This window comes from Phyllostomus discolor, chromosome 8 (assembly GCF_004126475.2).
Source record: "Phyllostomus discolor isolate MPI-MPIP mPhyDis1 chromosome 8, mPhyDis1.pri.v3, whole genome shotgun sequence".
NCBI lineage: Eukaryota > Metazoa > Chordata > Mammalia > Chiroptera > Phyllostomidae > Phyllostomus > Phyllostomus discolor.
Genome location: NC_040910.2, coordinates 27,672,215 through 27,698,376, shown reverse-complemented (window position 1 = coordinate 27,698,376; position 26,162 = coordinate 27,672,215). Strand labels below are relative to the sequence as shown.

At 36.9% G+C, this 26,162-nt stretch overlaps 1 protein-coding gene across 1 annotated transcript in view; it reads right to left on the bottom strand.

Moving 5' to 3' along the window:
- MAP9 (microtubule associated protein 9) overlaps window positions 1–22,554 on the bottom strand; it is a 31,553-nt gene extending 8,999 nt beyond the window's left edge. Inside the window, exons 1-13 of the mRNA XM_036031980.1 lie at window positions 22,357–22,554; window positions 21,352–21,507; window positions 20,573–20,657; window positions 19,326–19,646; window positions 14,143–14,375; window positions 10,066–10,162; window positions 7,973–8,214; window positions 5,841–5,911; window positions 4,599–4,761; window positions 3,797–3,886; window positions 2,189–2,350; window positions 1,916–2,061; window positions 1,607–1,739 (exon numbers count right to left, since the gene is read on the bottom strand). Of these exons, the coding sequence (XP_035887873.1) occupies window positions 1,607–1,739; window positions 1,916–2,061; window positions 2,189–2,350; window positions 3,797–3,886; window positions 4,599–4,761; window positions 5,841–5,911; window positions 7,973–8,214; window positions 10,066–10,162; window positions 14,143–14,375; window positions 19,326–19,646; window positions 20,573–20,657; window positions 21,352–21,426 (1,818 nt within the window). The 5' untranslated portion in view covers window positions 21,427–21,507; window positions 22,357–22,554. The remainder of the gene's footprint in view (window positions 1–1,606; window positions 1,740–1,915; window positions 2,062–2,188; window positions 2,351–3,796; window positions 3,887–4,598; window positions 4,762–5,840; window positions 5,912–7,972; window positions 8,215–10,065; window positions 10,163–14,142; window positions 14,376–19,325; window positions 19,647–20,572; window positions 20,658–21,351; window positions 21,508–22,356) is intronic.
- Between the last annotated feature and the right edge of the window lie 3,608 nt (window positions 22,555–26,162).

Sequence of the window (26,162 nt, the reverse complement as noted above, 5' to 3'; positions counted from 1 at the left end):
CACAAATATTAAAACATACAAAGGCCTGACAATGAAACTGTGGTACTAGAATGTATATAGTAAGACTGAACAATGAAACAAAAAGTCAGGAAACAGACCCAAACAATCTGGGAATGTATCATGTAATTAAGGCACTACCTCAAATCAGTAATGGGCTTTTTTTTTTTAAATAAAAGATGCATTTAGGAAAAATAAAGTTGGGATCATATTTTCCACCATACACCAGGATGATTTCTAATTATCAAATGTTAAAATGTTAAGATATTAAAATCATAAAGTTATTATAATTAAAATAAGAGCACTTTGTTTAATCTCAAGTTATGGAAATGGTCTTTGCAGCTATGCCTGAATTCAAAACCCAAAAGACTGATATATTTGACACCAGCAAATAAAATACAAATTTTCATGGCCTAAAATACTATATGCAAAGTTGAAAGACCAACGAAAAAATGGGAAAATATTTGAAACTCATATAAAAATGATAGACTAATTTTTCTAGTGCATAAAAAACCTTCTAGAAACCTTCCAGTAAGTAAACCTTCTAAAAACCTTCCAGTAAGTAAAAGACAAATAGAAAAAGGTTGAAAGTCTATGACTTTACAGTTCACAGAAAACTTAGAGAGATGATCTTTATAAAAAAAGGAAAGATGGTCAAACTGAATCTTGACCAGAGAAATAAAACTACAAAATCCCATGGATGATATCTGTTAACTAGCTGATTAGCATGACTCAGAAAAAGTTTGGTGAGAAACCCCAATGGAAAGAAACCCTCCTGAATCCTAACCCCTGTGGAGAAATCTCACACTTCTTGAAACAACTGATGAGTTAACTACTCATACCAATATTTTAGCTACTCATGTAAAGTACCTATTCATATGAATGTATTACTTATTCAAAAATTAATAAAAAATCCTATTTATATTGATACTTTAAGATAGAGAACATTATTTGTTTGACATCAGTGAAAAGTAACCATAAACATAAGTACACTGAAACAAACAAAAATATTAAATATATGTATGTGCGTATATATATTTATGTGTATATATTTGTGTGTCTCTGTATATATGAAGTTGAGCTAGATATTTCCCTCCAAAAATGTATTTGCTCTCTTTTATTAAAAGATACCTAAATAAGATCTTTTCTTTCAGGTCATCAGAAAGATCAAAAGAAAATTTAAAAATGTAATAATGTTTTTGCCACTAAGCTCAGTGTTCGTGTGTGTCACGACCGGGTCCCACCTGAAAGGGTCTGGCAAACCTTCAGAGGCTTAGTTGTCAGCACTCTCTGACTTTAGGTATGAAAACCACTGCAAAGGAGGAAGGGGCGGGGCTGGTTAAGTGACTAATTGTGGGAAGGTGGGTAAAGAGGAATGCCATGACAGAAGTTTCGAGCCTGCCTGCTTTAGGGACTCGTGGAAGCCTTAATAGAGATGAGTAAGTCAAAGAAATATGATATATGTAGGAGAAAAGAATGAATTCAACAGGGCAGCTTCCAGATGGAAATGGTCAGTAGGCAGGAACAAAAAGAACTGAAATTAAAAATAGAAAAATCACAACATAAGTACATTTAAAAAGATACAAGTGCATTAGCAAAAAATACCTACCAGCCATTTTTCATATTCATCAATAGCTTGTCTATCTTTATCTTTTTTCTCAGTTCTTTTCAGTTCTTCTTTTCTTTTCTCACTTATTTTCTCTTTTCTCCTTTCTTTGAAAAAAGCTTCCTTTTTTTCACTCCTATGTAGGATAGCATAAAACACTGAAAAGTTAAAGAACATATAATAAAGATTTCCTAATATATCTTTGCAACAATGAGAATGAGATGCATTAGTAAATTTCAAATGGATGAATTTTAGAAGCCCTAGGGTGTTATCAATTTAAAATCTATCAAAATATTTATTATTTTGGATTACCATTTTTCCACGGCAGTCAGGTTGTCTTTCCTTTTCTCAGCGACACTTTCCGCCTCCTTCTGCTTCTTTGCTCTTTCGTATTCTTTCTCCTTTTTATTTTTCTCTTTAAGATATTCCATCTTTTTTTCCTTCCATCTCTCAAAAGCCTGAAAAAGTTCAGAACAATTTTCTGATTTATTGTGAATATTGTAAAATCAGTAAAAACTCAGTCACTAATTTATATTTTCACGTATTTAAAAATAGTTAAGAAAGCTATTCAAAGTTGTTGAATACTTGTTGTGCTTCTTCTTTTCTTGCGGCACTTTCTTCTTCAGTTTTCTTCTTGTTTATTTCCTCAAGCCTTTTTTTGGCAGCTATTTTCTTAGCTTCCTTTTCTTTCATAGCCTTCCAGGCCTCAAATGATGCTAAGGCCTCTTCTCTCTTAGCAGCTCTTTTCTGTTTTGGAGACACAGCAGACAGTTATATATGTATATGCAAATGGCCAAACACAGATAGATACAGCGCGTATACATTTACCTTTAATTCCCTTGATGTGCATCATATGTATAAATTGTGTTTCAAAGCAGATGATTTACTTAGAATGGTTAATATAAATTAATTGATGAAAAACATATTCTGAATTTTTCATTACATTTTAACATGTCCTTTATGAAAATGCATTTTATCAGCTATTGATCTCTATTACTATTCATGGGAAAGAAGTTGACTGTTTTTTTTGCAAGTGTACTGTACAAATGTTATCAAAAAAAAACTGTAATAGGCTCGGTGGTACTATAAAATGTTCATAGTAAAATATTTAAGTAAAAAAAAAGAAAACATCAGCAAAGTACTAGACTTATAAAGTCTGAGTAAGGGAATTTGGCCACAACAAACAGTAAGCTGCAGATCTTTATGTAGAATGGAGTTTTGAGTGACATCAAAGCATAAAATTCTTACTACGTAAACATATCGCAATTACTGAACAGGTGTGGCAGACTGGAAAATATGCAGGTGAGTGGATAGCAAGTATGTTATTGCTTTCCTCACTTCAATCTAATCCCATCATGTCCTATAACACTCAATGAGATAAAGCCTTATTACAGAGGTAACACAAGTCAGACGCAGAAGGACCACCTACCTCACTGAGTTGTGACGATCAAACGAGATGTGTCTGGCACTGACCGCGGCAGTAAGATGCTGCGAACGTGGGGACAGGCGCGCAGGCAAGCCCCGCAGGGCTGCTCTGCACAGCACTGTGCATCTGGGACACAGGTTTCTTTCTACATCCATTTTAGTACTAGACAGCATCATGAAGAGGTTTTGTTTTGTTTTGTTTTGTTTTGTTTCTCCAGGGCTTTTATTTTAAAAGGTGAGCAAGACCTGAGCATGTTGTAGGCTATCAAGTAGGAGTTCGAGGTAAAGACTGAAGCACCAGAAAACATTAAACAAGAGTTCAGTTCCAGTCACTGGGAAAAATAGGAGCCGAGACCTCAGGCAGGGGTTGATCTTAAATATGCATATAAAATCCGAGTTAAAAAGGGGAAACCTGAATGTTAATACTGCTGACACGTTATATTCTTGGGTAAGTTGTATGAATGAAATCAGTTTTTTAGACTGAAGTAGGTAGGTGGTGACAAGCAATAATAACTTTATAATCAGTAGTGCCAATGCTATTACACACATAAAAATAAAAATCTGTGTCTATATTTTATGTAAAAGTTATAACATATTTATAACAAACTAAAAATGTATAAAGTTCCAGAGAAACAAAATCAGAAATCAATTTTATATGTAAATTATTTTGCCATTTAAAAAATATTTGATTTAGAAATGTTAAATATTCAGAGATATTTTACTAACTTAAAAACCCAGAATATTTTTCACTTCTTTATTTCAGAATACCTGTTCATTTTGGATCCTTAAGTTTTCACTTTCAATCCTTTTAATTCTGTGCTTTTCATGTATATAGGCATTTTTCTTTTCTAACCACTCCTGTGAGAATAAGAATAAAGCTATGACATTCAAAGTTTCTCAAATAAATTTGAATTTTTATCTATTTCTGAAACATTTGTTTAAAAATTTTACATGCAAAACAAAACATTTATAAATTCTATATAAACTAGTATCTTTTTCTCTGATAATATTCTAATATATAATGATCACGAATTAAGAAAATTATATCATTTTTCTTAGTATTAACAATAGGCATCAAAGATTGGATATAATGGCCACATATCAATACTTTGCTCTACAATTCACAGACTATTTTTTAAAATATATTATTCTGTATAACAGAAAAATATAATTGCAAAAATAATAGGAAAGTTTTTTCTCTGTGTAAGCCTAATTCAAATACAAAGTCTCTGGAATAAAAACAAAACTCTTCTTGTTCTAACAATATAAACTTTAAGAGAAAAAAATATAAAAAACATATATAGCCATTGATATTTTTGCTTTATTTTTATAAATTAGCATGGCATATTTCTTTCTTTAAAAACTACAGTGATCGGTTAAGCAAAGCTTGGAAGGGAGTAATTTAGTAAAAATAAAGTTTTGAATTGTTTGGGTATTATAAAGGAAAATCTTTCCCAATAAATTAAGCATTGAATCATCATTTCTGACAGGGTCATTTTATTCCTTGGGAAATAGGTATGCTTATGTAAGTAATTAGGTCTTACAATTATTTTATTTTTCACTTTTTCACCTGATAAACAGCTGCCCGTATGTCATCTGCTCTGTCTGGTTCTATGTTCTGTTTCTGTGAGGGCTTTTGGTCCAAGATTTTCAGAGTGCCTAAATACTGAGAAGAGGTAGTTTTTGATGGAGTCCTCCTTACAGAATTCTTTAAATACTCAGAGGTCATTAATCTGAAAAGATCCAAATACATCAAGATAAAATATGACAGCTGCACTTGGTATAAAAAGATTTGTTAGAATACTATATTTAAAAACTATATTATAACTTAATAAATTATAATTAATTTGAAAATGATGTTAACTCTTTTCTTATTATACAGAGCAACCCATTCAACATAATTTAAATTTTATAACTTCTAGTTATGTAGCTTCAAAGTGATTGCTCTTTTAGGCACTATAATTATAAATATTTTAAAGAAACATGGGCTATATCTCAAGTTACATGCAAAAATATTAACAAAGCAGGTTTTAATAGTTTCTTCTATTACTTTGTTACATAAACCATCCTAAATACTAAAGTTAGAAAACTGTCCTCTATTTCAGGGGTTGGTGGGAAGTCTGATGCACCATCTGTTTTGGTGAATAAAGTTTACTGCATCACAGTTGTATTTATTCATTTCCATACTGTCTGTGGCTGCTTCCCTGCTGTGATAGCAAAACTGAGGGTTATAACTGAGACCTGATGGCCCATGAAGTCTAGACATGAGCTAACTGGCAACTTAGAGACAGCTTGCTGACCCCTGTTCTAGCTGGTTAATGATCATTTGATTACATAATTTAAAAGATTCCAAAGGTTTTGCTTAGCATGTATGAGTTAGTATTTTATTACTGTCATCATCAGTTTTAATGAAGCCAGATAGATTCTTATCATTTAAATAAACAACTTAGCCCACAGAACCTCAAGGCTTGGAGTATAATTTTTCATGTGTTAGTGAAAGACACTTAACAGAGAAGTGTCATGCTGGACCTGAGCTTTATTACCACTTTGTATCTCCTGTCTCTGGAAAAACAGGAGAAAGAAACTATTCTAGAAGCAATGGAGAGTACGGAGAATCCTAATCAATTCCTTTTTATAAAAGGATATAACCAACTAAGGAGTTTTATCATGAAGAAACTAATCCATTTGTCTCATGAGCTGGAAATAAGAGAAAATCAAGTAACACCAAATGCAATTCACTTTACAAAAGTTCAATTAAAACTAGCTTTGTGGAATGTAACCCATAAGTAAGTAACAATGACAGCTTTATTACCTGCCCAAGGCACTGGATGCTCTATTACTTGTTGACTTTTTATTCTTCGTATTTCTATCTTCAATTGTTTTCTATGAAATAGAAAAAGCCATAGATGGATTAGTCACCATAACTGTCACAGAGAGGCCATCACAGAGATCAAACTGTCAGTGGTAAATCAATGCTTTTTAAACCTCTACTGGGAGTCAAGTACAGACTGGAAACAAAGGATATTACACTTTAGAGTGGGCTGACTGACAATAAAAAGATGAGCAAATGTGACTCATGAAAGAGCCCAGTGACAGACTGCCTGGAGTGGAAGGGAGAGCCTCCCTCACCTCCTTCATGTCAGAGCTAAGAAAAATGATGAGCAGAAAGGAGCCACAGGGAGGTCTCTGGAAAGAAAGACATGGTAGGTGCCGAGAGCCTGAGAGGGGGAAGAGCTTGATAATCTGGAGAGACAGGAGAAGGTGCATCCTGATGCAGCACAGTGAACAGCAAGGAGACTGGGGGATACATGGTCAGACAAGAATCTCGTGAAATATTTAGGAAGCGGTAAGTTTACATTCATTCTCATTATGGGAATCTAACCAAGAGACTTTAGCAGAGGAATGAGTTGATTCCGACTTAAGAAAGCTCACTCAACAGTGAGTAAGAATAAAGCCAAGGATAGATTCAATCAGAAGAATATGTTATGATCATACTTGACATATGTAAATTGCCTGTTCTCATTTACAATTACCTATTAGACATTTCTGAGATCCTATCTGTAAATTCCCAAATACCCTTCTTCCTTTTAAGGAATAACCTTTTCTACTCTACAAAGACAGACAGGCACTAGCATTACAGATGTAAACATATCCCTAATTTGATATTAGTTGTTTTTTCCCAAGGAAAGTGGTTAAGGACAATATATCTTAAACAAGGCTTAATGAACTTTCTCTATACTATTTTATAAAAAGTTACTATTCTGTAGTATAATAAATTCCTTTTCAACCACAAGTTTTCGGCTAGCACTGTTATCTTTCTCGATAACAAATACAAGTACTCAGCAGCTAACTGCAGCTATAAGAGATACAGACTAAATTCAGGAGAAATGAAGGCTAAATATGCCATACCAAAAATTGGTTTAAAAGTCTAGTACTTTGGTACAGTACAGATAAAGGCAAGTAATCCTATACAAATCCTAATTTGGTTCTCAAGGTTATAATGAAAATGTTTCTGAGAATGACCCTGTCTATCCACTTTAACAAGCATGAATGTGGACAAATATTTCTTCTTAAAGATTTTGGTTAAAATTTGTAAAATGTTTAAAAATGATATCCAAAGAAATTACTCTCACTAATTAAAACCTTGGGAATTATTCCAGATACCTGCATTTTTAAATGAAGACCTATAGAAACTTAGCCATTTACGATTATGTATTTCTGAGATATTTAAAAGTACATTATGATCATATACTTCTGATAACCTTTTTCAAGATTTATTTATTTATTTTTAGAGAGGGGAAGGGAGGGAGAAAGAGAGGGAGAAAAACTTCAATGTCTTGTTGCCTCTCGTGCACCCCCTACTGGAGACCTGGCCTGCAACCCATGCATGTGCCCTGGCTGGGAACTGAACTGGAGACCACCTGGTTCACAGGCCAGCACTCAATCTACTGAGCCACACCGGCCAGGAATACTTCTGAAAATTTTTAATGAGACAATAGGTTTTATTACATTCATTGCATCCTTCCTTGAAGTTAAAATTCTATTGAAGTAAATAAGAACCACTTGACCTGACTGGTGTGGCTCAGTGGATTGAGTGCTGGCCTGCAAACCAAAGGGTTGCTGGTTTGACTCCCAGTCAGAGCACATGTCTGGGTTGTGGGCCAGGTCCCCAGTAAGGGGCACATGGAAGGCGACCACACGTTGGTGTTTCTCTCCTTCTCTTTCTCTTTTCCTTCCCCTCTCTAAAAATAAAATAATTAAATCTTTAAAAAAATAATAAAAAATAAAATCTGAAAAAAAAAAAAAAAACACTTGACATTACAACTATTAAAAGATGAGTTTTCCACAGATAATCCCTAGGTACCAAACATGGAAGACAAAATATTTAAAAGTTGTATTCTGAGTTTTAAGCTATAGTAAAAAGGTATAATTTTATATAAATACCTGCACAGACTCAGTTGCATTGGTAGATTTTAAGTTACGTTGAGATAGTTGTAGGTCAATTGTTAAGTCATCATTCATAATCAGTTCAGCTTTCTCCTTTTTTTCTTCAAGGTCATCAGCAGTCACTTGCCCTTCCGTGGATTTCTCAAGTGCATTGGTAACAAAGTCTATCAACAATGAATTCTCTTCATTTTCAGCTGATGTCAGGGATTGGTGGTTTTCAGTGTATTCTTCATTCTGATCTATTTTGAGACACAGTAACAGCACTAAAACTCCACTGTAAATTAATAAGGTGGATAAGAGATTCATTTGCTTTCTACTACATGTCATTAATCCCTTTTTCTTGCAAGATAAAATATGAAGAAAACTACCATATTCAACCTGAATAAGCTTTTTTCCCCAAAGTGACCTACAAAAGAAAAAATGATTACTCAATCTACTAAAAGATCTGACATACCTAACACTTAGAAAAGAAAATGGAATAACTGCCCTAAAGACACACCCAAAGCGCTTATTGATGCATAAACCTAGTAAGTCAGAGGGTAACATTTATTCTCTTCAAAAGCCTGTTTCTTAGGTGGCACGGGAGGCTGTGTGAGTAGGAGGCACACATCTCCCTGCTACTACAGTTTCTAGCAGCGCAGGTGTAAATTTGCATAGACATAGGGAGAACCAAGCATCCAGGTAGCTCTAGCTGAGTCCACGACACAGAGAATACAGCTCCCCTCTAACGTGTTTTATTCCCATGGCGATGCTGTCCTGCCTCTGCTAGGGAAGGGCACTCGCGGCACGTCTACTCTTCATCCTCCCAGTGCTCCCAGGGACAGGTCCAAGTTCTGGCAGGAGAGAATTCAGGTCTGCTTTTACAGAATTGCTTCTGCTATTCTCATTCTACCACACTTTGGAATTCTCAACAGAAAAAAAATCAGCACTTTTCATGTTGATTGGCAACTTTCACTTCTACTGGGACCCACCTCTGGCCAAACCTGTATCTTACTGTCAACGTCTTAATTCCGCTGCTTTCTTCAGCCATTTTTTGGATTTGCTTTGAAAAAGTATGCTCAACTTAAAATCACTTTATAATTACAGTTACACATTCACATTTGGAGAGCACTTATGACTCAACGTATCATTAATGGATTCTGTACCTGAGCTAGTCAATCTACAAAGTGAAAAGAACAAGGACTTAGAGCCAGAGTCAAATTATGATTTCACTATTGACCTTGGGTATATTTCCCAATATCCTTGTACTTCAGTTTTTCTCATTAATAAGATGACAAAAATTATACTACATAGTAAGCACTTAATAAATATTGATTACACATCCCAGTTCTGGAAACGTCTATGCCTTTACCTCTCATTAAGCTACAAGTCATAGAACTAAGGAAAGGAGTAACGTTAGCAACTCACAGTCACAGTTAGTATGTGTTTACTAGGTACTGCTCGAAGTACTGTACTCATGATGAAAACACTGAATTATTCCAGCCATCCTATGAGATAAGTTACCCTTATTATCCCCATTTTAAAGATCAATATATACAGAGGGAAAGCAGTCAGCTACTTTATTTGTGTAGTTGTGCCTGGATTCCAGTCCAGCTTAGTCTCACTGTAACAACCCACCTAACCATTACACTGTACTATAGATTACTGCAGGAACACCTAACACCTCACAATGGGAGATCATTCTGCTGTGCCAAGAGCTGGGCTACTGACTAAAAGGCACAGCATCACTTAATTTTCACAATAGCTTTGAATTTGGTCTCATTGTAAGTCAAGAAAGTTAAGGCCCTGAGTTCTACATCTCAAATCACATGATTAATAAATAGCAGAGTTGGTACTGAAACTCAGGCAAACATAAACATGTATTGTTCTACGTAACTACGTAAAGTAGGGGGTGGGCAAAAGTAGGTTTCTGGCTGTGAGCGTGCAAAATAGAGTTTGTTCTTGCATTATTAATTGTTGTATCATTTATCTGGATTATAAGTCTAAAATTAGTTTTACCCACCCATGTATTATTTATTTTACAAATATAATTTGTAAAATTCTAAGTAATAAAGTTCACCAAATAAGTTACAATAATTTGATACAACCTCCTTTTATAGATGTTTTTTCCTCAGATCCTGGTGAAAAGGAATCTCCAAGACTTTCTTTGAGGGACGATGATGATAAACTTGTTAACCATGGATCCTGCTTAAAATTTAACAAGAAAAAAAAAAGTATTATGTAAGTTCAGTCCCCAAGGTTTGTAGAGGACAACATCATTATTAAAACTATTTCGTAACTCTGAAATGTGCGTTATTAGGAGTTTGCTGCTGAAACACCGAAGCGTGTGAACTCGTGGAGGCTCATACACTCTCCCTTCCAGCCCCGATGTCTGGCTCATGAAAAGACGTCGCTGCAGGGCTATTCTAGTTCCTCAGCTGACACCTGCACATTTGTTTTTAGCACTCCGTAAAACTTCCACTAGTCTAAAATGAAACCTCAGAAATAGTTAAGGTGAAGATTTCGTATCTCTCTCCAATCCTCCTTTCTAAGACAGTCTAAAGACAGTAAGTAAAAATCCTCAGTTTTGAACACCTATTACTAGGTGTCCAAATGAAAGCAATTATAAAACCAAGTACACAGCTACTTACAAATATCTGAGACTGAAAAAGTACAGATTTCATGCATTTCAGTTTTCCTCAAAATTCTAAAAATTATGACTAAAGTGGAAATAATAGTTGTGTGCCTAAATTAAATAGTTCTTTATAGAATGGTAATCCAACCCAAAGGTGATGATATGATAATGTCATAATTTGCATAGGACATTTGCAAAGAACATTTTATGTCAAAAACAATAGACAGAAACCATCTGGGAAGATGGCAGAAGGGCTGAAACACTGGAGCCTAATTTAAGAAACAAAGTTTTGCCTGAGGAGGTTTGCAACTTGGAAGCTTTGAGCCTAAGGGCATTCTCCCATCCTGCAGTGTAGCGGAAGAGGCTTCCGGGCTGGCCTGAGAAGGGGGACGGTGTCAAAGGACTGAGTTCAGAACTGGGAGATCAGCCAGGATGTTTGGTTCAATACAGAGGGCATACATCCCAAAATCTGCACAGAAAATCCACTAGATTTCTTGGATCATCTATTCACAGTGTGGGGAGGACCTTTTTAGAGGGTTCTGGAAAATCATAGCAGCTAGAATCTCCAAGAACTAAGCAGAGATTTCAGTCCATATTCACCAATAGCACGACGGATGAGGAAACATATGAAACCTTACCCTTATTAAGTTTCTATATTAAATTTGACTAATACAGTATCAACTCGAAATAGATTGTGATAATTTATAGATGCACATTGTAATCCATAGAGCAACTACTAAAAATACGATGCAAATGGGAATCAAAATGGAAAACTAAAAATAAGCAATCAACTTTTTATAAAAGGCAGTAAAAGGGTTATAGAGGAAAAATAATAGCAGTGACAATTAAAAAGACATAAAATAAAGAAAAAACAAACAGCAACAAATTGGCGCCATATGTACTTGTGTTAAAAGTAAATGGGCTGAACACTCATAAATGTCTAATGGACCCATAAATGGACTACCATTACAAAGCAGATTATCAGACTTGAATAAAACGTGACACCACACTATTACTACTACAAAAGAGTCACTGAAAGGAAAGACACAAACAGTTTGAAAGAACAGATAGCACAAAGATTTACCGTGCAAACACTGGTCATAAAAAAGCTGATGTTATCAGACAAAACAAACGCAAGGTAAGGAGGTCTGCCAGAAGTGGAAATGTTTGCTAATGCTAAGTGGAATCCAGACAAGTGCATCGTATGTCTGTTAACAGAGTCATAAAACACTGGCAAAGTGAATGGGAAGTACAGACAAATTTGCAAGCATAACTGGAAATTTTTAACACGCTTAGATGGTACTTGGTGAATTAACTAGACAAGAAGGCAGTGTGGAGAGAGAAGACATGAATGATGCCACCAGCCGCCTTGACAAAATAAAGTTATAGAACTTCCTATTTAACACCTGCAGAACACAGATTTTTTGACAAATGGAACATTCACAAGACACACTTAGGATGGGTCATAAAAATATCTCATTTTTAAAAATGTGAAATTTTATAAGATGTATTCTCTGATCACAATTAAATTAGAAATCAATACAAAACATTTGATTGGATCTAGAGAAGATCCAGATATTTGGAAATAAAATCATTCAACACAAAATAACCAATTGGTCAGAGATTACAGGGAAATTAGAAAATATATTTTATGAAACGACAATGAAAATAAAAGATATCAAAAAAAACTGGGTGCTGCTGAAGCTGTGCACGGAGAGACTTTTGTAGCTTTCAGTAGCATTATTACATGGGAGGAACAAATAAAACCCAAAGAAAGAAAAAAATAAAGAGTGAAAACTGGTAAAATTGGAAACAAACTATACAGAAAATTAACAAAGTCAAAGCTGGTTTTTGAAAAGTTGAACAAAACTGAGCAATACCTTTCAAGATTTAACCAGAAAGAAATCACAAATTCTATATTAGAAATAAAATAGCATGATAATCCACAAATTTCTTAATGGAAGCTTAGCCAGGCACCATATAATTCCTCCTCCCTGATCTGCTGAAGCACATTATAGAAGAGGAATGTTCTTCCCATACTTATCCCCTCCGAAATGGGAGGCGGAAGTTTGCTAACCACAGTGAGGTGTGAAGAGAGGGGGCCACATGTTCTCCCCTAACAGCGCTGCGGAGGAACTCCCTGATGAAATCCTGAAAGATCACACTTCCATTCTGGGATGTCCCAGAAAATATGGCATGGTGCCATCAACATTCAATAAATAAAAAAACAAATGAATAAAATGACACTGGCCATGACGTCCTTAGCCAGTGTGTATGACAAAGGGGCCACATACCAAACCTGACAAGCTCAGGAGAGGCCTGCACGGTGGGCCATATAAACTCAGAGACCAACAGTAACCACAGAGGATGGCCTGAACACAAAAATTCCTAACTAAAAGTGGGCCATGGCCGGTAGTCACATCCTAGGTTTGTGGTTTCCTTGACAAAGGTCAATCTTTAGGTGAGCCTGTCTTTTGTCTTTTTGCATCTAAGAGAACATGCCTCTGAAATTCCAGAGTAATCTCCTCTTCCAGATCCTCAGGGCACTCCCACCTCACCAGAGCCAGAAGCCATCGAGCTCCTCCATTGCTACTGTTCCTCAATGCCATCTCCACATGCTGTAAAGGTTCATTTGTAACTATCCTGCACCCACCACTGTAAAAGCAGAGATTTCCCTGCTTTGCTTTCTCCCATTCCCTAATCTACCACCACCAGTGGGTTTCAGGTAACTCTTCTAAGTCTCCTCTTTTGATTCTAATGTATAAAATAAGCTACAAAGCTGCCATTCTCCCGAGCATTTTCTCAGTATGTTGAGATTTGCTTCCCAGCAGTTGTCATAGTTTGGCTCAAATAAACTCAAAAATTCTCCATGGGTTTGGACATTTCTTACATCAGCACTATAAGTTATATAGTTCAGATACATAAATAAAAATATAAATCCTTACAATTAAATACAAAATAGTACCAATTCAAAAGGGCAACATTTTTTTTCACATTTTATTTTCTCTGAAATTGAATGCATATTATAATTACTGGTGTGTTATGGCTTAATGGGCAGAGTTCCATTGTCTCTTGGCCCTACACAATATATTGCCATATTTTTGCTGTACCTTACAAATGATGGAGCTTCAGACTCAATGGAATACAGTATATTTTTAAAAAACCCACCCTGGCTGGCATAGCTCAATGGATTGAGCGCGGGCTGCGAACCAAAGTGTCGCAGGTTCAATTCCCAGTCAGGGCACATGCCTGGGTTGCAGGCCACGGCCCCCAGCAACCTCACATTGATGTTTCTCTCTCTCTCTCTCTTTCTCCCTCCCTTCCCTCTCTAAAAATAAATAAATAAAATCTAAAAAAATAAATAAATATAAAAATAGCACAATATTAAAAATAAATAAATAAATAAATAAACCCTTAAAATAATTTCCTTATCAACTACTGAAGAAAACATTAACATGCACATGCATGCACAAAAATTCTCTCTCTCTCTCATGCTTAGAAGCAGAGGCCTGGATTCAAGAACACGGTTCAGCAGTCCAGCAGCAACACTAACCTCAGGATCGAGGTTTTCAGAGATCGCTTTTTTCTCATTTTCTAGTTGTCTGTCGTTTGGCTCTGGGAGGGACAAAGGTGCAGCATGCACCTCTGATTCTTCATGAGGGGCAGTTTCTTTCTCTTCTCCTTGCCCATCTTTTTCCTCCCTGAGGCTGTGCTTTTTCAACATGGTCCTTGGCCGAGGTAAAGGTGTGTAGGGTTTTTCTGCTTCCTGGCTGCTGCTGGTGTCTGCTGAAAAAAAAAAAAGGAAATGTTTTAAGGTGTGTGAACAAAAAAAGGATCATGGCTTCAACCGCACCCCAAGGTACCACCATGCCTCCCTCTGGTGCCCATGCACCTTGGCTGTCTGTCCCAGGGAGTCCCGAGGACGCCCACAATCCTCCTCTTCACAGAGCTCAGGTAGCCACGGATAAACGACTGTTCATGATCAAAATTTTAAAAAATAGTTGTCATCCTGGAAGTATCTAGTTTACTTTAGCTTTGTGAGAAGTTAAGTCTTCAACTTTATGAATTTTCACAGCATTCAGAAAATTGTAAAAAGCAAAACAAAACTGTGCCCTATAAACTGAGGGGGCTCATCTACCAAACCTACTTACTGAATCTCTGAGGCCGGGCCCTGTGCACATTACTTACATTCCTGGACCTCAAAATTGAGACTGTGACAATGGTACCATCCAGGGACTTTACAGGTGGGGAAGAGAGCGGATACTAAAGAAATAAATTACAGGACGAAGGTGAGCACCATCGCAAGCATGGAGATGATGCCGGTACAGGGATGGGACTACCCCTTGCTGGAGGAGGGAATGAAGACCTAGATGACTGAGCTGCTCTTTGAGTTCATGAAACTTCTCTAGCAGTTATGGAAATATCTCAGTTCCTATTTCAATTACTTTTAAGTTTAAAACAATCTAATGCTGGCATACTTCTGGCCCTCAAAGATGATAAGAAAGTTTTTATGTAAACTTTTCACCTGAATTTTACCTGTTATACTTTCTCCATTGTTCTACCAATGCATTCTTCTGACAAAATTTCAAAACTGGACTAATTAACACCTCCCTTCTTTCTGCCTATAAATGGGCTTAAGAATGCTGCTAGGAAATTCTACAACCCTACCAGTTGGTACCAATGCAAACATTACATGGCCTATTTTAGCTATGTCCTAAATGTTCAGTCCAAATTCCAAGGGTCATCCCAGACTCCTCCCTCTGTTCCCCCATTTGCAAGCATCACTATACCCTTTAATTCTACTTCCTGAATCTCTCTCATTTATTTCACTGTCCACATCCCTGCTGTGAGCTCCTCATCCATTCTTAAAATGAAAATCAGATCACATCACTCCTCTCCACAAAATGCAATGGCTCTCCATCATAAAGTCCTACAGAATACAAGCTTACTTGCCTTAGAACAATCCAGAAGCATTCATGGTCTTATCCTTGGCTACCTGCACTTCCTTGTCTACTGAATACCCCCGATTTTGCAATCTGTGTTTCTGACATGCCAGCCAGGTGGCTGTTTTGAGTTGATGTCACAGCCCTTCCTACCACCGCACCTGCACTCCAGCTGAGGCCTCCGCCTAGAATGTCTGCCTCTTGCTGCTTCTCCCGACAGAGGCCTGCATGCCTTTAAACTTAACCACACCTAAGCCAAGGTCTTCTGACATCCAGCTCAGTAAGGTGCTGAACTTTCTACTGAAGTGTGTTTGAGTTCGGTCATTTGCAAGCGAGAGTCCTCATTATGAGTGCAACTATTTGTCACTGTTGCTGCTGTTGTCACGATTTCCTCTAGGAAGCCTTCCTGATGCCCTCAGTAAACTTGGGTATGTACTTCTTGTGTTCTTACTGTACCTTTTGTATGGTTCCCCACTAAACTGCAGTGTTTGTTATGGTCTGAACGTCTATATAACCCCAGATCCTTATGTTGAAATCCTGCCCCAACAGGTGATAGTACTGGGAGGCAGGGCCTTTGAAAGGTGATTAGGTATGAGGGCAGAGCCTTCATGAATGGGGTCAGTGCCCTTATAAAAGCACTCCACAGAGCTGCCTTGTCCCTTAGTCATGGAAAGATACAATGAGATGTCTGCAGTCTGGAAGAGGCCCTATCTGCACTGTGACCTCAGACTCGGGTCTCCAGAACTGTAAGAAGTAGGTTTCTGCTGTTTATAAGACAACTAGTTTGTGGTATTTTGTTACAGCAGCCCAAGTAGACTAATACAGTCTTAGAGGATTGGTACTGTTTTTTTTCAATTAAACTTATTAGGGTGACTATTGGTTGATAAATAGATTCCAAGTGTACAAGTCTATAACACATCACCTGTACACTGCATTGCCTGTTTTCTACCTAAAGCCAAATCTCCTCCCATCACCATGTAACAGTGTATTCACAGTGCTTGGGACATAGTGTTTGCAACACAATTATGTGTGAGTAAAAAAAAAAATGATCTCCTTATCAGCAAATGTTAAATAATAAAATGAATCATAAAAACACAGAGTGTTAGCCCTGGCTGGCGTAGCTCAGTGGATTGAGCACAGGCTGGGAACCAAAGTGTTGCAGGTTCGATTCCCAGCCAGGGTACATGCCTGGGTTGCAGGCCAGAACCCCCAGCAACTGCACATTGATGTCTCTCTTTCTCTCTCTCTCTCTCTCTCTCCCTCCCTCCCTCCTTTCCCTCTCTAAAAATAAATAATAAATAAAATCTTTAAAAAAAAAAAACACAGAGTGTTTATGCCAAGTTTGTTCTAAGCACCTGAAATGTATGAACTCATTTAATTGCCTCAGATCCCTGATGGTGACTTAGCTATTATGCCCATTTATAGATGGAACAAAATTAAACGAGCAGCGAAGAGGTCTTGCCCACACGGTCATCAACCCGGACAGTGCAGTCAAAGCAGCAGCACCCTGCCTCCAAAGCTCATGACTCCAGTCACGTTAATGTTCAAATAAAAGCACACCCTGCAAAAATTACCTTTTACAGTCACTGCCTATGTGGCAGTTGCTCACCAGAATATCCAAGGACAAAGAAAACTTTCACGTTATAACTTATTTATAAAGCATTAATTGCTACTTAGCAATATCTCACCACATTAAAAATGTCAGGTTCCAAACCCTGTAAGGAAAAGTCTAAAAACTAAAAAAAAAGGATAAACCTGAGCTCATGAACCACATTCTTTCTTTCATGAATGAATCATTCATTTTCTATCTACATATTCAAATACTTAATAAATGCCAGACACCATCTTAGGACCATTGGTCTCCAATTTTTGCTTCCGTCTGAAGTACCTGGGAATAATGACTTTAATATATTTCATACTAAAATGCCACTTCCAGCATTGTCAAGTTTTCAGAAAAAATATATATATGTCTATGTGTCTTCAAAATGCAATGTTTTGTAATAAAATGTAAAATATTACCTGTATGGGTAATTATTTTTATATTATATATCCTGAAGAGCAAATGGCTAATGATTATTTAAAAATATAGCACTGCACATTGTGTCTAGCACTTAGAATCCGGGTGCCATCTTGTGGTTAAAATACAGTATTTCTACATCCATTTTAACCTATCAAAGGTTAAAAAATAAAAAAAGTATTAAATAGGTGGATTATTGTTGATTATCATTCAGTTACATACCTCTACCTGAATAAGACCAATTTTTTCTTCTGTATGTTCACATTTTCGTATTAGCCTAATGAAAAGTTTTTATGAATCATGACAAGTAGGATCAATGTAATCCACAAAACAGATTTCTAAGCTCAGATAAGAATAGAAAACACTACCTCCTTTATCCTTCTTGAAGAGTCACTATGCATCTTTATTTACAGCTCCCAGAAGGTCTCTCATAAAGAAATCAGTTTAAATTTTCTGTCCTTCTGTGTTTTCCCCTTAATGCCAACGAATAACCGATGGAAGGGACTTTGGGCAATGGTGAACTACTGGATTATTTACCAAGTTTAATTATGTTCCCTTCTTTCCATTTTTTCAAATTGTATTCCATACACTGGGAAGGTATATTGTAGCAAGTGAATTCTGTTTCATATGCCTTGTGCTCAGAATTTTGTAGCATTTTATAGGGTATGACACATACATCAATTAATACTCAAAACAATTTTGTGGGATGGGAAGAGCAGGTTTCATCCTCTTCTTCCTCATGCACACACTGGGCTAAGGTCACACATACCGAATACAAAGTTTTTTCTTTTTTTTCTGTGTCCAGGACACAACCATAGTATCCATAGCTCTGCTCAAAGCCTTTCTTCATTTGGAAGTGAATGGGCTTGTGTGGGGGGAAATAAGGAGAGGCTCTCTAATGCATGTACAAAATAGTTTTGTCTGATGCTACCAGTGATATCTACTGTGTAAAGTATGTAATGTTTACCAGCACAGTATTTAATGTTGATATAAAGGAGAGCGAGTTTTATGAAAGTTAGTATCAAGTGCTGTTTTTCTTGTAAAACCAAAGAAAGAAGACCAGAAGACACAAAACCATTCCCCTCCTGTGTCCGTGTTTCTGTGTGGTGGCCCAGGGGACTTCGAGGGGTTGGTTCCCAGTTCACTCTTTCTTTGTTCCACTGTGCCTAGAGCTCAGTAGAATTGTGGGAAATTACAGTGATCCCAGATCACACCAGAAATGTACTCAGAGTATTGAGTTTTAGATAGATAAACTGAATGAAGATTCTTCTTTCTAAAGGAAAGCCTGGAAGCTTAAACAACAAGAGAAAAAGACAGAACTCTCTCCCTTCAAATACATAAATCTCAAACAAAGTTCTGGCAAATGGTGGCACAGAAATGATGTTTTAAGACTGGTTCCAGGGCTGCTATAACTTTAATAACCATAGTATGAAATGGATTAGCAGGATCCCACTGCAGTTCCACCCCTAAAAACAAAATCGAGGCTCACAGACTGAGGCGAGGCTGGACCTCGGAGCTCAGGAGGCGCCGCTGTGGATGACTGAAGGTACTCGGGCCTCCTGCCAGGCACCAGCATTGATGCTACACCAAATATACCACTGGACACCGGAACTACAGGTTTTCTCTGTGGTTCCATTATTCTGTGTTTGTAAAACTGAAAACTTAAGTCTGATTTCTTTCTTAAATATTAACTAGCTACCATATGGAGGTATTTTCTGCCTGGTTATCTTAAAACAGATTTTTGAGAAATGCAGTTACCATGATCTCATAATTTACCTGAAGATGGGTTTTTGATGGAAAGAATTCTGGGTTTAGGTTTCACTTGGATTTTCTCTTCTTCAATTTGCTGGTCTTCATTTTGAGATTCAGATATGGGATTTACAACCCCGTGGTCACCACCATTAGGTGCTGTTTCCTCATCATTTCTGATGGAGAGTGAGGGCTCATCTTTCATCATGTCACTGCTGGACTTCTTGGTTTTCAAAAAAGACAATTTTGGAGAATTCTTTTGTTCATCATCTGATATGTGGAAATCATTTATTGTTTTCTTAACTGAATTTTCATCCATGGAAGTGTCCGAAAAATCACCCAAGGAAACTAAAAATGGAAGAAAAAACGTCTTCAGTGGTGCATCTTAAAGTTTGGAAGGTTACACTAATCAACAGATTATCTTTAAGATTAGAAATGAACAATTTAGGCAGTTTTTATTGGTATTTATTAAATAGAAATTCCATTAATTTATCAAGGCATACTTATCAAGTCTGGATAGTGTGCCAAGCACTGTGCCTGCCCTGAGAAGTCATCCAGAGGTTCCTTGAAATAACAGTTGGCCATGGGATAGTTAGATTTTGGATTGTAAAACTTGTCTATATAAACAACCATATTAGATTTTACTGTGAGAAAAATAATACAGAATGTTAACCATATAGCAATGATTAAATGATTGTTCTGATTATTTTAAGAGAACATTAAGAATTATTCACTGAATCTGAAAATATAAAACAATGCATTTCAAGTTTATAATTCTGTATGTTTACACCTAAATGTTACTGTTTGTACATAATCAAAAGAAAACAAATTAAATCATACCAATATTGAGACACTGAGTTTTTAAAATTGAGTCCCTGTTAGAGCCAAAAAAATTATATAAAGCATTATAAAAGTGATTCTAATGTGCACCAAAGTTTGGTTCCATAGACCCTAGTAATTACTCTACTATAAGGTCTCCTAGGGTTGACCTTAAAGATAAATTTGCTTCCCCACTGACAGACATCCTTTACTGCAGACCTACTGTCGGCTAATCTATATTTTCATATTCACATTCACACACAACCAAGGACAATCATGTAACTTCTTGAAAATTAATGGTGACTTTTACTTCACAAAAAGTTGGAAATCTAAAACTAGTGAATTCATAGATATTATTTTCACACAGGTGATTTTTTTTTTTTTGAGGAATGGGCCAAATACAACTAAGAAAACAGAAAGAAGAGCAGTGGTTTACTTTCCATGTTCTCACATACCAATCTCATCGCTGTCAAAGTCATCTGAGTATTCAGAACTCCTTTGTCTGGCTGAGCGAGCTGTAATTGCTTTTATTAGTTCATCCTGAAATAAAGTAATTAAAATCAATTTTTACCCAAAAGTCTCATATTTAGAATTAAGTATTTAAGCAAATATAGTGCTTGGTTAATAATTGCTTTCAAACTCATACTTTATCAGTGAATGCTAATCTTATGCCAGACACCCAAGTCCTCAGTCAGACTCAATGCAGAACATCACAAATAAGATTCCTGTCCTTGGAGGAGACAGACAATACCACTAAGATAACTGTGGAGACTCAGCCAGGATAAATTATGAACTGGCATTCTGGAAGAAACTGGTACTGTTTATGATCTTTTGCTTCTGGAGATTGCAGTAAAGGATATAATTGTTAATACTGCAAATTTAGAGGCTGAGTTCAAAGCTATAGTGCCTGGACAGAGAAAACCTAAATGCTATTAATGTTACAATAGGGAAAAACCATAAAACATTTACATGGAAATTCCAACTTACAATTGCTATTCATGTTCTAAAAGCTGATTTAACTTTTAAGTTAGTAAGACCCGATCACTGAGGCTAGTTTGGTGGTCTTACACACACAGAAGAGTTTGTAATGCTAGAGGCCAAACACAATCACCTGCAAAATGTTAAAAGGAATGTAAGCCTCACTCCAACTTTATATAGGACTCTTCCTAACATCAGTTCAAATCCAGTGTTCCCAATGCAGTGTTTATTTGTAAAGTCATTTGAAATACTTTACCTGGAAAGTAGTTCTTTTGGTGACTTTCGGGCTCTTTGTATATGCCAAAGTTGTGCTAAAAACTTCACCAGACATAATGTTTGGGATTTTTTCTTTCCTCGTTACCTTTGTAAAATGGCTAATAAATGACAGGAAGAATTCAATCACTGATGGTGGCTGAAATACAAAAAAAATTAGACTTTTTTGCATGCTTGAGAATTTCTAATACTAAACTCTATGCAATGCCCCGCCCCCACCCCGTCAAAGCCAAACAAAACCAGAAAAGCACGATGTGAAGGTTGACCTACATGAGCTACATCTACACTTAAAAACGTAGAGTTCTTGTAAAAATGTATCAAATTCTCATAACAAGCATTTAAAAAATATTCAGATTGAAGTCATCCTAAAATAATTTTGCAACATCTTAAGGACGAGCAAAAAAAGATCGCAAATAGGTTAATAGGCAAAAATGTTGCCAATTCAACTACAAACTTTATTTCTTATCTTGCATTAAAAAATTATAACACTGCTAACAAAAATAGTCATATTTATTTAAAAGACTACCAAGAGTGCTATTAGCATAAGGATTATAACTAAGAGAACTACCACCGTAACAAAACAAACCAAAAATTGCTCGCGTACACATCATAATGCTAAACTGCAAACTGCGGTATTTTCCAAGCCACTTTTCCCTCTTTAAAAGGTGTGATCAGGGTAAGATAAAACGAAGCTCCTCGAAGGGCTGCATTCATGTCACCGTATCAATTAGCCCGTGAACGTTTCTCGTACTTGAAGTGGAGGCCTGGGCCTGGTCGCCCGTGCCTGGACACCCAGCTGCCCGTCCACCGCAGCGCGAGCCGGGGGTCAGCTCCGGGCCCGTCCAGGTGGCGCACAGGTCCCCGCCTGCTCCACACCGCGCCGCCCGCAGAGATCGGGGTATTCTGCGGTGCACGCCTGAGCGCTGTCTCCGCCCCGTTCATCCGCAATCCCCCCCCACCCCCCACGAAGTCCCTGTTCTGTACCCACCCTTGCCACTCCTGCGGAGGGCTCCCCGCAACCCTGAAGACAGAGCGGATGGACTCATGCAGGACCTCTTCCCTAGGCCTGGGCTCCGCGATTCTCGGACACAGGGAACTGGACGGAGCAAGGGGGCGGGACTAAAAAAGGAGGTGGTTGGCTGTTGCTAGGAAACAGCGTCTCCGGGAGGAAGTGACTTTCCTACCTGCAGGTCTCTCGGGTACCCAACACCAATTTACGGCCCCACGCGTTGCTGGGGCAACCGTCCAGAGGAAGGAAATGACGTCAGCTCTCTGGGCCTTGGGAGTGGGGTGCACTCAGGCCGCTAGTGCTTCAGTTGTTGCCTAGGAGACAAGATTGGTCCAGCTTCCCTTTGCGCGCCGGGAGCCTTGAGCTTTCCAGTAGAGCGAGGGGCTTCACCCACACCTGCTGTGTGAACCAAAGCACATTCATGGTTTTGCCATAGTTAGGGCCTGAAGTCTGTGACTCGGACTGTCAGAATAGTGTACGGACAAATAGGACGGAACTGAATAATATGGTGGCGATGTTTGCAAACAAACTGCACGTTTGAATATTGGCGTCCCTTCCCTATACCCATGTGTTGTCGTGAAACTTAACGTTTCTGTGCCCCAGTTTCTTCTTCTGAAAAAGGAGATAGATAATAATAGCCACCTTAACGCGCTGTGGCGTGTGTTAAATGAACTAATGCAGGTGGGATATACCTGCAAAAGTGTCTGGTTTTGAATTCAGCCAATATCAGATAGGATTTTTATGCTACTCAGCCGCAGAGGACCTGGACAGAATTTATCCCTGGTTGACAGGGCTGAAAACTCATTTTCAGGTGTTTCTTTAATATAAATCTTCCCCTTTTTTATACGCAAGGGATAATCTGGTTAGAATCAGACCAGTCAACAAAATGATTTAATAGGCTAGAGGACAGTATGCTGCAAAGTAACCAAAATCACCATCAATTAATTAAACAAAAGACAAAATCTATTAATCCTTAAACAAAAGACAAAAACAATTCTTTAAATAACACTTTAAAATAGCATGAATTTCTACTATTATAATTTAAAAGAAGCTTAATCTTAGTTAAATTGTTTGAATAAATTTATTGTCTAGTAATTGAAATGTTCTAGTATTTTCCCATCTCTAAAATTTATTGATTTTCACTTAGTCAACAATGATTTATAAACAAATCAAATTGAGACAGAGATTTAATAAATCAACATTGAAAAACTAAATGTAGCCCTGACTGGCGTAGGTCAGTGGATTGAGCGCGGGCTGTGAACCAAAATGTCGCAGTTTCGATTCCCAGTCAGGGCACATGCCTGGGTTGCAGGCCACGGCCCCCAGCAATCGCACTGATGTTTCTCTCTCTCTCTTTCTCCCTCCCTTCCCTCTCTAAAAATAAATAAATAAAATATTTTTAAAAAGAAAAACTAAATGTGAATAACAAGAAATGTGAAATTTTGTGAGAAATCTATGCTTTTAAACAATATGCACAATGCAACTTTTGAAAAAGTGTGCTCAGTTTTATGCTAACTTGTTTGAAAATCTCAGTTTAATCAACCTTTGCTTAATTTTGATGCTTGTAAACATTTTTGTGTCTCTGCATATAAGAAAGATTTCTCATTCACCAGTTACTTTTAGCTTTCTGATCCATATAAGTTATTAACCAATAAATATGATTCCATCATAGCACTTGTGCCTCCAGTGAGAAAACAGTATCTGCATTTTCCTTATACATGAAGTATTAATTTGCTCATGTAGAAATACTTAGATTCATTCAACATCTCTGCTCTGTTCATTTTTAAATCTGTATGCTTGATTTAATTTTCATTTAGATAAGATTTAAAAAACAAATTTTTTTTAAAGTAAAAAGAGCCTTTAAGACAAAACTATATCTTTTCTACGGAAGTGACTAGATTTTTATTTTCAACTTCAAAATAATTGACAAATACCAAGCTATGTCATACAAGGCTACAGTAAACAAAGATTGTTAAACTGGTTAATTTCTCCACAAAACATAAAGCCTGATGTCTTTTCACTATTCTCTTAGCAGAAAAAACTATTTGTTAATAACATTATGTAATACCTGAATTTATCGTATTTTATCTAATGCATAATTTACAATAAATATACAATTGTTGAAACAACTCATGAAAAAATAGTTTTTTAAACTGAAATAATTTTAAAACATTCAAAAAGAAGCTTATAGCTATTCAGTTTTTAAAAAATGAAAACAACACAAAATTTCAGTAGTTTATGTGACATTTTCTCTATATCCTCTTTTTCATTTTTAAAATATGTATTAAATCTCAGAAGTATTTGCCTAGCAAACTTTTTTTAGTTTAATACCATTTTCATTTCTGAACCTTCTCTTCATTCATTCATCATTTGGTAAGAATGCCCATATCAATTTTATGGGTCATATTTCAGGAGTTCAAAGTTTAAACCAGACTAGGTCCCTGCTTAGGGTTCTTACAGGCTAGAGCCACACAGAGGGGTGACTTTGAATTGATTAATGAGTACAGCGCATAAGGAAGGATCTGAAGTATGTTTAGGCAGAGGAAATGGCCTAAGAACACGGACCCCATTCCATCGTGGGTATAAGTGGCTGAGCAGAGAGATACTGATGGTCCTTGGACTGTGCTACTGTCAGGCAAGGAGGGGAGTGAGAAAATTCATTTCCAGATAAAGAAGCAACTAAGAAGTGACTCTTCTTTATAAGTTTCCTGCTCCCACCTCAGTAGTTAAATTGTTTATGCCTTACGACCTGTCACACAAGTTGACAAAGGATCCTGTACTCACATCCCTGGTTAAAACCATAGAGCACCTGTCTAGCATTTTGAGGAGTGTACTACACAGAGAAAATCCATGGGGGTGTCCATCCACAACCACTATACTTACATTAAACACTGAGTGTTTGTGTCAGAGGAGAATGCAAGTGCAGGTACTAATACCAGTGTTGACTTGTAGGATCAGTACCACAGGAGACCTACAGGAGGGAAATATCAGCATCAGTAGGAAAGACAACCTGATCAACTGTTATCAGCATGTTCTAAGTGAGGGAAACTTGCTGTTAGTCAAATATACCAGTAAGTATTCTTTTTGATTGTCATATAGAATATATGAATTATTATATAACAAGAGAACTATGCTTTCTCACTCAAACTTAGAACTTGTCACTCTGAACAAATTATTTTTGTTATCAGGGTAATGTTCTTGGTTAAATGCTCCCTGAAGATAGTGTTCTAGACAAAGATACATGCCCTGGATGGATACTCCACTCCCTGTATATCGCTAACTGTCCTGTCCCGAGTGTAATTCTCTATACGTTACTCATACCATTTAATTCAGTCTTTCAAACACTCTGTGATATTGCTGTTTTTTACATCTATATTTTACAGGTGAAAAAAAGAGATATGATAACATCTTGATGCAGGTAGATTTGAAAATATATTCTTTTTGCCTGTGAAACGTCCCAGACAAGGCTGGTTTGTTATATAGACTTTATTATTTTATTGTGGTTTTAAGAAATCTTCACTTTAATAATGTTTCACATATACAAAACCACCCTGTCTTTACTTAAAGAGTTGATCTATGTTTCCTCTCTTTCCCACTCCGGTAGCATAACAAGGCCTTATCTGTTGTTTCTCCCATGTGCGTCTCCCCCTTTCATTCACCTGTTCGAGATCGCTGGGTGCCTTCCTGCTTTGGGCACCTTTCCTTTAAAACAACTCTAGTTTCGGAATAGAAAAGAAAAATCACTCATTTACATGTTTTTACACAAAAGCATAATGGATTTTTTT